The 13,028-nt window shown below is 40.8% G+C and overlaps 1 protein-coding gene across 2 annotated transcripts in view; it reads left to right on the top strand.

Moving 5' to 3' along the window:
• The window catches only part of OGDHL (oxoglutarate dehydrogenase L), a 97,634-nt gene that overhangs the window by 64,771 nt on the left and 19,835 nt on the right, over window positions 1–13,028 (top strand). For both annotated transcript variants that reach the window (XM_090058055.1, XM_090058054.1), the window contains exons 15-16: window positions 2,484–2,634; window positions 9,520–9,647. In XM_090058055.1, the coding sequence (XP_089914181.1) occupies window positions 2,484–2,634; window positions 9,520–9,647 (279 nt within the window). The remainder of the gene's footprint in view (window positions 1–2,483; window positions 2,635–9,519; window positions 9,648–13,028) is intronic.

The raw sequence follows: 13,028 nt of genomic DNA, 5'->3' as shown, positions 1-13,028 counted from the left end.
TGAGTTCTTGGCAATAGAAGATTTAAGGTTATAGGCTCATAGGAATGTACAGCTGGAAGGGACTTCATGAGGTCATCTAGTCCAGCCCTTTGCACAAGGTACGATCAACCCTGAATAAATCATACCAGTCAAGTGCCTGTGTAACCTGCTCTTGAAAATTTTCAGAGCTGGAGATTCCACAGTTTCTCAAGGTAACCTGTTTTAATGCTTGACCAACCATATAGTTAGGAAGTTCTTTCAAATCTCCAACCTAAATTTCCTGTACTGCAGTTTGAAGCTATTGCTTGTAGCCCTCTCCCCTACAGCAACAGAGAACATTCTGTCTCCAAAAAGTGTAATGCACTGCTAACTGCGCTATCCAGGCTTTGGGGTTTTTTTCCATTCTCAAAAAACAAGACAAAGCAAGAGCTGGCATTTTGCAAGGGACGCCTTGAGTTTTAGAAGGTTGAGAACCACTGGTATAGACATACCGTAAGTAACACACAATATAACACACAACTTTGCATTTTTTGAGGGATTAGTGGTTCCCTACAGATAGTAGGTCTTAATCTGTGAACTTTCACGTTGTTGAAAAGGCCACCAAAATGGAGAAGTTGGTTGGTTGGGGAGTTAAAATGGAGGGCGCACCATGAAGATATTGTCAGTGTCCTTTCTCCAGGATAAAATCAATAGGTGAATGCCTTCCTCTTTTGGAGAAATAACCAGCCAACCTGTCTGAACTCTAATGGACAGATGATCTTTTACCTGGGAATGTTCATTTTTGACCTAGGATGTTTAGTGCCACACCATGTTGCTTTAATGTAAATCACCACATGGCTGTTTTCAGAGCTGAAGTAATATTTGTTATCTGACACTCATGTTTGAGTGGGACTGTGTTTATGTAAATAAGATTTAATTACTTTCAAGCATCTTAAATGCATGTGTTCAACTGTTGATTAATTAATGTAAATGATTTCTAATATAATATAAATGATGTTTAACTATAATCTGTCATCAAGGATTAGATGTAGGAGTCCCATACAGCATTCATTCCTCAGATATAATCATGTTCTCCATTTAGCATGCAACCATCTTGTTTTGATGTGGATTTAAATATCACAAGTTGAATAAAACTGGTTATGTGTTTACACTGTCAACATCATACTATTCAGGCAGGTGTGAAAGATGAGATCACTCTCTGAAGACTTCATGGTTAGAAATTAGTGATGTAGGTTGGAAGGTATCACATCTATGTAACTGAGGTTGAGCGACTACCACTGCTGTAGTGGGGGAATGCTTTTCTAGTTAGTTCCCATATAGATATTCTAGAAAAGGTTCTTTTTTGAAGAAAGAGACTATTGAGTTAAAACCTGGCAGACTGATACAGTTAAAGGGGTCTTAAAATAGTCACGTAGAGTAAACATCATGAAAGACAACTTGGAGATGGAATAAGACTAAGGGAACAATTGAGTCATGTATCTTGAACAGTGGCAGGAGACAAAGAAGAGAACAGGAAAGTATAATTTTTGTATCAAACCTTTGGATATTCAGAAGACCGTTGTAGCTTTGGCAAGGACAAAGTTCTGGTGGTAGGAATGGGGAATGATTTGCATATTTTGTAAGGAGGGACGTTAGGATTTTTAGGCCGCAGCACTGGTGCAGAGGCAGAAAGAGACCGGAATAAAATGACTCGCAGCTGGAAAAGCTTATAGTGTTTTCATTTGAGGTGCACTGTGTGCAGTTTTAATCCCTGTGAAAGTCATGCACCTTGAACTCTAATTTCCAGTTTCAAGGAAACTGTAAAGACTCCAGAAGTAATGAGAACTTCCCCATGGAAAGCTGCTGATGCATGAAGTTCCCATTTGAGAATCCACATCCCATTTAAAATTCAGAAACAATAGGTACACTTAGCTGGTTTACTCTGTTCTCTCCACATTTCTGGTTTTTGGGTTTCTTTTTTTAATTCTGCCTCTTCTCCACCCTCCACTGCTTTTTTTGCAGCATCCCCCAAAGTCCAAAAAAGTCAAATAAATAAATAGATAACTACAACCAGCCCTAATCTGACTTTGTTGTTTACTAAATAGCACCACGCAGTGCAGACTTGAAAATAAATTTGGATCTGAATATCCTATTTTTGTACTGCTGCAAAATAGTCTTTGACAAACTCCTATCTTTTTATTTTCTCCTGCTAAACTAAGAATGCTATCTATATCCCCTGTCCTGCCCCCCTCTACTTAACATTGTACACTTCCTGATTGCCAGCATTTAAAGCATGGTCTCATATATATATATATATATAAATATTTGCTGCCCTTGGTCTGGATTTACTAATGACTTTGGGTAAGCCCCAAAACTGAGGGGAGGGGATGTTCCATCCATCTTGACTTGTCTCCATGGGCCTGTCTTTGTTTTCTTTGTGGAGCTAGAGGGAGAGAGATTAATGTAATATGCGTGCAAACCATTTGTGAAGTAGTCTCACTACTTTCTGACTTGCCTCAATATAGGACTCTCTCGCATTTTGAAAGCCCGTATGGAAATGACGAAGAATAGAGTTGTTGACTGGGCCTTAGCAGAATATATGGCATTTGGATCTTTGCTGAAAGAAGGGATCCATGTTCGACTGAGTGGACAGGATGTGGAAAGGGGCACTTTTAGGTAAGTACCAGCCTGACTGCTGACAAATACTATTGGATGGAAGACTACATAGGAGCATAACTAGGCGTTCATTTTACATGTTATATTGCTATCTGAAGTTTGGAAGGAATTGTACAATCATTTGCCGTTACGCTATACTTGTAGTGTTTGCTGTGCAACAGGTTGAGGGTGCGGTGGAAGATACAAGTATATGATTATCTTTTGAAAAATAAGTCATAACTTCTTATAAGACAGAAGAATATGAAATTAGCTGTAAATGAGTACTTTTAGCCTCAACATATTAAGTTGAGACTTGGGGTTCAGTGAGAGTGGTCAGGCAAGTGGGAAGGTAGATCTGTGAGCAGTGATGTAATAATATGGTAATTGATTTCATATGCGTCTATCATTTCATCCTGAGTGGGAATGGGGAGAAAGGGGGTGCAAATGATGGAGCCCTGGGGCTTATGTGGAAGGTGGCACAAGGGTGCAGAAGGACCACTAGAGGACTTGTAAGAGTGACCAGGGAAGCCAAGAGAGGAAAGTGATGGTACCAAAGGGAGGACATGTTAGACTAGAACCTTTCCTGCTAGACTGCAAGTAACATGGACTAAATATACATTTCTGGAAGATTTCCTTGCAAGACATTTTTATACTGGTAACAAGCACTTGTAGTGCCTACTTTAAGAGAGAGACAATAGCCTAGAGCAGGTCTATTCAACTGGTGGCATGTGAGGTCCCTAAATCTGCCACTACCACTGCCCACACACTGCTGGCATTGCCTGGGGGCTGCTTGTGGGTCCCCAGCCACACCAAAGTTGGACAGCTCTGGGCTAGAACCACCTTCCATGAATCACTTTCACGTCCGCTCCCCCCATCCACCCCACCACAAATTTAGGGGAGTCTGCATGAAGCTGATTCCCCTGTCTCAAGGGAAAGTTGTAAGCTGTCTCTGGCACTGACAAAAGCAGTAAACAGGCCTCAGCCTTTTAGTCATCTTTCTGTTGGTGCCTTACAAGCAGGGATCCCATCCTGGGTCCTAGACCACACCTGTTAAAGTACCTTTTTCCAGCATTGATGCTGAGTTTTGATAGGATGAAAAGAAGCATTGCTTAAGAGATGAGCCAAGTTGCCATCACCAGCATCTAGCAAGGTGAGATTTAAGTAATTTGATTTGTGTTTAGGCTCAATTATCTAAGACCAGGCAAAATGAAAAAAACCCACCTTCTGGTGCCATGGTTTTGACTTTCAAATCAGTACAAGGTGCTGCAGAGCATCTTTAGAATTGCAGTTCCAGTTCCAACCACCAGGGTACTGACTTCCTCTCAGGTGTAAACAATCTTGGTACTTGTCCATAGTAGAATACCTTTTCTACCTGGGATACTGGGATACATCTTCACAGGGAGGCAGAACACACTTAATAGAATAGAGGTTGTAAACTTCTCTGGGCATATGGACCCTTAGACTCTGTGAGTCCACCCTCCCATTCCTGGGTAAAACAGTGCAAGTAAGGAATTCTACAAAGGAGTCCATGAAGGGTGAAAAAGAGACTTAGGGCTCATAGAGCCTGTCTTCCCAACTTAGTATGCAGCCTATGATGGAAATGTCCTATATGCTACTCCAGGAGAGCTTGCCTGGCCCAATGAAGGACTACTGGAAACCCCAAAACACATGTCCAACATTTGCATTCATTTTAGCCACCCTCAGACAAACTGTTGGGATGTATTGGTTCCTTGAAAAGGGATTTGAATGTTTTTATTCTCGTCTTCCAGTGGATTTTCCTTTAGTGACTTAAGGTCAAGAGAAAGCAAAACAGGGGCCTTCTAAATCTCTGACAGCGTTCCAGCAGATAGGGATCCAAAGAAACTGGATCGCTAAGTTGCTTATTCTACTCATCAACCTGGCTCCATATGAAGGTGGCTTATTTTTCTGCCTCCTCTCTCCAAATACAACTAAGACTAGCACAGGCTGTTTCAGTCTATATTAAGGCTCCCTAAGGAACTCTAGAGAAATTGACATCTTGACAGGACAAACATAATTGTCTGCTGGGCAGTAGTACAGTCAGACCCCAAGTTACGCGTAGGATACATTCCTGAAAAACACCGTGCAGGTTGAAACTGTGTAATTTGAGGCATTAAGTCAATGGAAAACATGGGAATAGAGACCTGAGATCAAGATTTGATAACAATATTTCATAATAAAAGGATATTTAAACACAAAATAATGGAATTAGTAGCCTTATTAAAACCTTTATTCCCAGCTACATGCTCATACAGAGACAAAGCTTTGGCCCTAATTGCCATACTGTTGACTACTGCTCCTTTTGTATTGGTCATTTAATTGATCTAGAGATTAAAGAGTTTCTCAACCTTATCTAAATGAGGAATTCTAGTCACCAATGACACTCCTGAACTCACAGGGGTTGTCATTTTCACACAGTCTCTAATTTTTTGCTCACTTTTTTAATGGTACGCACAGTCGATTCACTTAAACTGTATTGGCAAGCAATCAATGTAGCACTATTGCCTTCTCTTAATTTATCAAGGATTTCTGTTTTCTGGGCCAGGGTGATAGACTTATGTGCTCTTTTGGGCACAACATCAAAGGCTTTCTTTGATACCATTTTCACAAATATTCAGGAGTTAATGTAACCAAAAATGATGGACATTCTTGGAGGAGATGACAAGTAATGCTAATGCTGTGTAAGCCGATTTCAAACTAACAACCACTCTACTGCAAACAGTGTAAACGTGAAGCAGGGTATCATGTAATTTGAAACGTCGTCACGTTATATAAAGTGCAACTCAGAACCGTGTACCTGGGGGTCCAACTCTATTTGGGATAGTAGGAGTCCTTCTTTAAACAATGATAACTTTCTAATCACCAAGAGTGGAATCCATGTGGGGTGTTCAGGAAAGGAAGGTTACTTGGAGCAAAATGACTGCATGGCTCTTGGATATGTTGTCCAAATGTATTTCACAACCTTCTTTGCCTAAAGAAGAACTGTTAGGTTACTTTGACCTCCGTCTGTGTGTTTGGCAGTGGGGTGGGATACAAGAACATTAGCTCGCAAGTGTCCCCACAGTAGACATAACTAAACAAAAAGAATCCAATCCTGTGCACCTGAGATGGAATGAAGACAGCACCACCGTTACTGTAGGGTAAGTAGCTGCTGTTCCTTCCCGTCTCCTCACCACTCCCCCTCTCCAACTTAACTTTCCTTCTCATATTCTTGCCTCTAGAAGGGATACATTTTTATCTATTTTTATCTAGTATTACTGTTTTTTTGTTTGGCCTTAAGCTGCTGGGCTGTATGGAGGGAAGGAAAGGTTTTTTGCTACTCTGGTAACCAGTGACATTCTGAGAGACATTTTAAATTGTTCAGATGGTAGTTGCTTAGAGCTGTAAATTTATTTTAACAAAAATGCCAAATGGCAAAGCTCTAAAAGTAAATAAGATCTCTTATGCTGAAATGCTAAATGAATATAGGGCATGTCTGAATGACTGTGGAATCTTACTGCTTTGCAAATAAAAGTGGGGCCTCCTATCCTCACCTCACTCTCAGTGGAGTAAAATCTTAATGATGTATTTAATTGAACCCTTTGATGCGAAGACCATTACGGGTTGTGGATGAACTAGTGGTCCTATGCTTCATTGTGATTGCCTGCAGAAGGTAATGATGAACATTGGTCTGTTTCAGCTGTTTGTTTCTGCTACGCAGCTCTACATTTCTTTGGTGAGCTTCATTTAGTTTTGGACCTTTTGGGCGTTCCTCTCTTCTTCATCTTTAATGCCATTTTAGCAGCCATATATGAGCTCTCAAAACTAAGACCTTTCGAGGGAATTTCTTAGCTCCATTGTTAAGTTAAATTTTTGTCTTGCGTGTCCAGGGGCAGTGCACAGCATGTTCATTGTTCACTTACTGCAAGGGAAGTTAGTGTTGACTGATGCACACAGTAATCTACAGGGACAGCATGCAAAAATAAGTGTCATACTGTCACTTCATAATCCTGGTTCCCTAATTTAGTTTATGGAAGAGCTGGTGAGTATTTTTAAGAACAAAAAGGGGTATTTTTAAGAACAAAAAGGCTGGTGAATGTGGGAAGGGAAGTATAAGGAAATAGATAACTCACTCTGTTCAGAGGAACACAAACAATCTCCTTGCTTATGAGAAGTAACTTGATTGTGCTAAGATTAGGCAGGGGTAGTTAATCATGTTAATCCGAAGTCTGGCAGAAGGCAGGCCAGAGTGATACATTAAAGATTAACTAATTTGGAGAGCCATATGATTTCATAAGCAACAGTTTGCTTCATCAGATGCTATGAATGAACTTGTAGGGAGTAGGAATTCTAAATAGAAGGCAGTAACGTAAAATGTAAATTATTTCACTTTATAGTTTTTCAAAAACCAAGCAATATTTTATAAAAACAAAATAAATGTTATACATTTTTAAATTATACATTTTAACTTTAAATATACCATTAAATAAATGCATTTTTATTTTATAGTTTAAATTTAAAATATAAAAATAGCAGTCAGATTAATGCAGAAGATTCCCAGCAGTCTCCTTTTGTTTTCTGTTTTTGTTGTTAATCAGATACATTGGCCTTTTTGAAAAATAAACACAAATGCTGTAAGATAAATGCTTGTGGAATGGAGCAGTGGAGCCTTCCTTAATCTTAGCTATTTGATTTTATAGCAACCTTTTCTTGCTATATTGTTGGGTTTGTGTGTGCCTGCGGCAATGAGGAGGGCCTACAAAACACTTGCTGGAGTGGAGTGATTGTAAATCTTAATTGCAATTGTTTAGGGGCAGCTGAACAATAAGGGATGAAATTAAAGTGCTGCCAGAAACTTGTGCAAACCAAGCTATGTCAAGCTATGGTATTAGGAGAGAACTCTGTAGAAATTTGTAAGGCTTAATGTGTAATATTCAGACTGATTTTCATCAAGGGAATGAGGCAGAAACATTAACTCAGGATGGAGGCACATCTAAGAGACTGTGCAGTTCTAAATAAAGCTTGTCTACTCTTCACTGATTACAGTGTTGCCTCTCAAATTGATGCATAATATATGCGTGTAACTCCCATAACTGTTAACAGGAGTGAGTCAAAAATTCCAGTGCATTGATAATGAGAACAAGCTGCTCCGCAAGACTGAAGAATGAGCAGTGTTGTACCCTCTCTTCAATTTTGGATTACTGTAAAAATATGAGGAGGTAAAATTTGAGATAAGTATTTGGGAGAACCTAGAGGTGCAGTACTGCCATAAGGTAAACATCAAGAAGTGGGGGATTTTACTAGTCTACTCTCAGAGTGTCCTAAAGTAGTACCTGTACAACAGTCAACAATATTTTTGGGACTGTCTTGTTTATATTAGTAGTCTTTGTGGAAGAGATTAGTCGGATAAATGGAGAAAGCTAACTGGGTGCTGACTGTTCACACAGCCTTCACAAAGGATCCCCATCATCTTACGAATTACAGAACTCTTCTCTGAAAGGATGTAATATAATGTTTGTTTCCCCCCCTATTATATACAGATCACTTCTTCTGGTCTCCTGAATGGGATGGAGTTTAGTGAGTCATTTCCTTTTTCCTGCATGTTCCATGTCACTTAAATTAGCAGTAGGAAGGAAACTAGGTATTGTTACAGGTAAGAATGCATCTTTCCTCTATCCTCCAGGATTGGGGAGGAACTTGCTCCGATATGCTGAATTTAGGTGACACTGTCTAGGGTTAGTGTAAGACCTGATCAACACCTGGTTTTTCTGTGTCTGTAGCTCTGAATTGACTCAAGCTATGCATATGGTAACCCAGCTCTGCTAAGAAAGTGATCTCCACTTTTTCAAGAAGCTGACTTTATCCTTTGGTTGGAGGGAGGCTGGATGTGGGGTTAGGTTTCTTTAATTTTTGTGGTTTTGAAAATAAGGGGAGATATCTTAAATACTCTTTTCTTTTGGGTTTTTTTCTTTCTGTGCTGTTTCTCAAAGACCCTGCCTGTTCCTGATCTTATGCTATTCATTTCTGTATAGATTTCAGAGCTGTTTTGTGCTAAGATATATTATAGCAGAGAGGGAGACAGAAAAATTATCTTTAATTTGTTCAGTACTGGCAGCTACGCAACACATAATAGCTGTTATCAGGATAATAGCCTTCCTTACGTTAGTGGCTGTAGAGCTGAACATATTGGTGTGATTCACTCAGTTAGTCTTGCTCAGGGAGTTAATAGATTACAGTAATTACTTCAGTCATCTCTGTTTTGATGTTGTTCCTTGGTGCACCATTCTAATGCTGATTAATGAAGTTCTAGAAAGCTGTAAACAGTGTGAATGGGGTGGTATGGAGAAGGAGGATGCTACCTTCCTAGGTCTTGGTCCTGAAAAATCCTTGATAAGAAAACATCTGGTATAAAAGACTAACCACAGTTAGTCATCCTAAGGAGGTGACTAATAGTATTCCACAATTACTTCCGAGTTAGGTAATGGCTGCCCTTTATTGAAGGCTATCCTGATTTCTTATTTCACATACTGTTTGACATAGAAGGCATGATGGTTTTTTTACCCTAATCTTTCACCAAAAGGACTCTATTCTTTTAATGTTGCTGATATACTTTCACAACTTAATCCTTGAGTGAATTAAAACCAGCCCTGAATAGCCAGTGAAAGACTGTTCAGTGTCACATGGATACTATGTTGTGCTGTACAGTTCTGTTTCTTAGATTGTCAGGATTCACTATGACTGATGGGAGAGGTAGTTCCATTAAAATTGTGATAGCTGTAGATGTTTTCAGGGCATAATTTCTAAGGTTTTGACTTCTTTTAATCAAAATGTCTCAAGTATAGACTTAGGTTTAATCTTTAAGAATGTATCAGAACTATAGCCAACTTAATTCTCTCCAACTATTCACAGCCATCGTCATCATGTGCTCCATGATCAAGAAGTTGACAAGAGGACATGTGTTCCTATGAATCACCTCTGGGAGCAGCAAGCCCCGTACACAGTGTGTAACAGCTCCCTTTCAGAATATGGTGTCTTAGGTAGGTCTCACAAAATATCTAGCATGTTTTCATGTGTTAAGATGTCTCAAATTAAATATGGGAGCTCATTGCTAAGAAGGATACTTTTAATCTAATGATTGGTAGAACTTTTAAATTTGCAGGTATACTTCTCATGTTCAGATTCTTGCAATTATCTGTATTTCTTTCTAGTTTGAAAAACTAGTAAACTGGAAAGAACGCGCTCTCCCACTTCCATTCTGGCTGGAAATAGGACAAGTGCAGCCTTTCATTTTTGCTTTGGCACTTCTGCTTTTACTGTTGATTAGAACAGGGAAGTTGGAAAGTATGAAAATGACTGGAAGGCTGGAAGGAATGAAAATGATATGGAAGCTGATTGGATGGTATAAAAATGAATTAAAATTAAAATGGCTGACTTTCCTTTTCGCTGAACCCCCCAAAGAAAAGGTTTTGTGAGTAATACTGTGGTGGTCATGTCTTGTTCTCTTTGATTAAAATAGGTTTTTAAAACAATATTAATGTAACCCCAAAGCCAAATCTTGCTGTTCTATAACAGACCATGATTTGGTTTTTCACATCTATTTAAAAATCTGTGAAATTGGGGAATTTTTCCTTTTAACATAATGGTTGTGCCTATGTTAATGACCGCTCACATCTGCACAAATACCGTGTAGCTCCTCTCTTCCTATACCTCTGTTCCTTTCATCTTAAAACCTGACTATTTGGGAGAAGGGTAGGAGCTTCATATGAAAACATGAAGCATCAGAGATTATAGCGAAAACATGTAGAGTGGTCTTAAACAAGACTGACTGATAGGGGTAGAATGCCTCTGTCCTGAAAACTGAACACCCCTTAAAATAAATTGTTTCTACATCTCAAAGCTTGGTTCTGTAGAAGGCATACACTTAATAAAAGGTATTTTATCTGGGTTCTGGCACTGAAAATTTAACTGGGTGCCAGGTAGAGGTATAAATAAAATCAAGGATATCTCAGAATACGGGTATAAAAACCTGTCCTATCCCTAAGAATAGAATGCTATTACAAATATATTACATATATTGAGAACACAAATCTTTGTTACAAATAGGATTAATAATAGTGACTCAGATTTTACTCTTGCATTAGACATTTTATGGTCAGCTGGAGGGTGAATGGCTAAACTCAACCCACTCTATTAAGGTTAGCAGAAGGAGGAGATGTAGAGTGCAAAACTGATGCATGCTGGGCACATCTACATGTGCAAATGCTGCAGGGAGGGTTTACTCTAGAGTAAGCCCACCCTGGGCAGGCATCTACATGTGCAGGAATTTGGGAGCAGGTTTGCTGCTCCTGGCACCAGTCTGCTTCTGCCCCCTTTGGCTCTGCACCAGCCAGGGGGAGCTCTAGGCCAGGGGCTGACAGGGAGTAGGGGGCCAAGAGATGGTTCTCTTCTGGTGCAGGTGTGAGAAGCTGCTTCCCTGCCTCTGGGAGCCGCCTGCTGCTGGCATGGGCTCCAGTGATGGAGCCAAAGCAGGGACAATGTCCCAGTTCTGGCTCCCTGACTGGGGACAGGGGGTTTGGAAAGATCTGCAGGAGGGGGGCAGGTCCCAACCCTCTGTCCAATCTGCCAGTGGGGCAGGTAGCAGTGAGCCTGCAGCTGCTGGGTGGGGATCATGGAGCAGGGGCTGGGAACCATTTCACAGTCCCCGCTCCATGATCATGATTGTGGAGCTGGGGTGGGGAACAATTTCTTATAATTGTAGAGCAGTGGCTGGGAGCTGCCTGCTGCTGGGGCAGGGGAGCATAGTCCCCACCTATGCTCAGGTGGCAGCAGGCAGCTCCTGGTCCCGGCTGCCTAGATGACTGGGAGCAAATTTGTTCCTGGTGGACCATCTATGCTTGCTGTACTGTGTAGTAATTATTTGGCAATTAATTTGCTATTTGCATTTGCAGGTAGCAAATTAACTGCCAAGTAGAGCAAATTACTTTGCAGTAAGGGTCAGCACATCTAGATTATGATACTTACTACATGGTAATTAGCTCTACTACACAGTTAAGCATCTGAAGTAGATGTGCCCACTGTGATTTATCTTGAAGTTTTATTGGCTTTGAATAAAAATCATGAAGAATGATTTCTTTAGCTAGGCGGGCAGGGTGGGTGGAAGGCAGCTGAGAGCTGGAGCTGGAGCCCCATGTGCTGGGGTAGGAGCTGCCTGGCTGAAGCTTCTTCCCAGTCCAGAGTGGCACAGCAGGAACTGAAGGAGGAACCACCACTGGAGGCAAGGGGAACCAAGCAGTACCTCAGGGGGCTGCAGCCATGCTCTACAATTATAGCAGGGATCAGCGCTGCTGTTAAACTGCGCACTGGCCAGAGCCAGGCCAGTGGGCATGGGCTGGAGTGCGGTGCAGGCTGCCCTGGGTGGAGCTTAGCTCTGTGCAGAGTGCCATGGGGGCAGCTATGGCCCAGATCCAGTCAATTGGCGGGCACCCTGCAATGGTCCAGTTCCAATGAGTTGCTGGGTCATATCTAGCCTACGGGCCATATTTTGCCCACCCCTGCTATATAACCTAGATTAGGGGTTCTCAATCTTTTTAGATTGAAAGCATCCTTAGAAAATGCTAGCTGTTAGCTTTCACTTAAAAAAAACTTTTTTTGGACTACGGAAAAATAATAGAGCAATTCTTCTGGTGTAAAGAACTCAGACCACAACAGGTCAGAATGTTTTATGACCCTATGGATTCCTGTTTCAAATCTCTGAGTTTATTTGATAAATCGTGTGTAAATGTTTGCACACTTAACAGTGCTAATATTGTATGGCACCCTGTGGCACTCTTAAGGATCTCGGTGCACCCTGGTGGAGAATCTCTGACATAAACATACTCATTCCAGATGTTTCAGCAGGGCCATTTGTGAAGATAAGCATCATGGTCACCAAAGAGATGTTTTAGCTACTAAACTAAGGCACCCTAAATTGCACCATTTTAACCTAAATCTGTTTTAGATAAACTGGTGCAAATATCCATCAATGATTTTATTTGTTTCACTTAAAGAGGCTGAAATTTGAGTGTGTGTTAGCTTCTGGGTTATATTCCTGGTTACTAACTGGAGTGTGGGGGGATTTCTCTGCAGAGTATTTCAGGTTAGAGGGTTCCTTCTGGGATGTGCCCACTTCCTAAAATACACCAAAGGTGGGAGGGAAGAGTATAATTTTTGGTTTGAGGATTTGCTATGTTGAGAGGCAGATTGAGGAGTGGGTAGAGTCAAAGTTTTTCTTTCCTGATGACTATACACTAGGGGTGGGCAAAATGCAGCCTGCAGGCTAGGTGAAGCCCACCAGGCCATTCTGTCCACCCATGGGGCCCCTAAAAATGTATAAAATTAATATTTATTTGCCCCTGGCTGCCTGTCATGTGGCCCTTGAT

This window comes from Crocodylus siamensis, chromosome 7 (assembly GCF_052110815.1).
Source record: "Crocodylus siamensis isolate JL-2025a chromosome 7, ASM5211081v1, whole genome shotgun sequence".
Taxonomy (NCBI): domain Eukaryota; kingdom Metazoa; phylum Chordata; order Crocodylia; family Crocodylidae; genus Crocodylus; species Crocodylus siamensis.
This window is presented reverse-complemented; position numbering and strand designations above follow the sequence as displayed.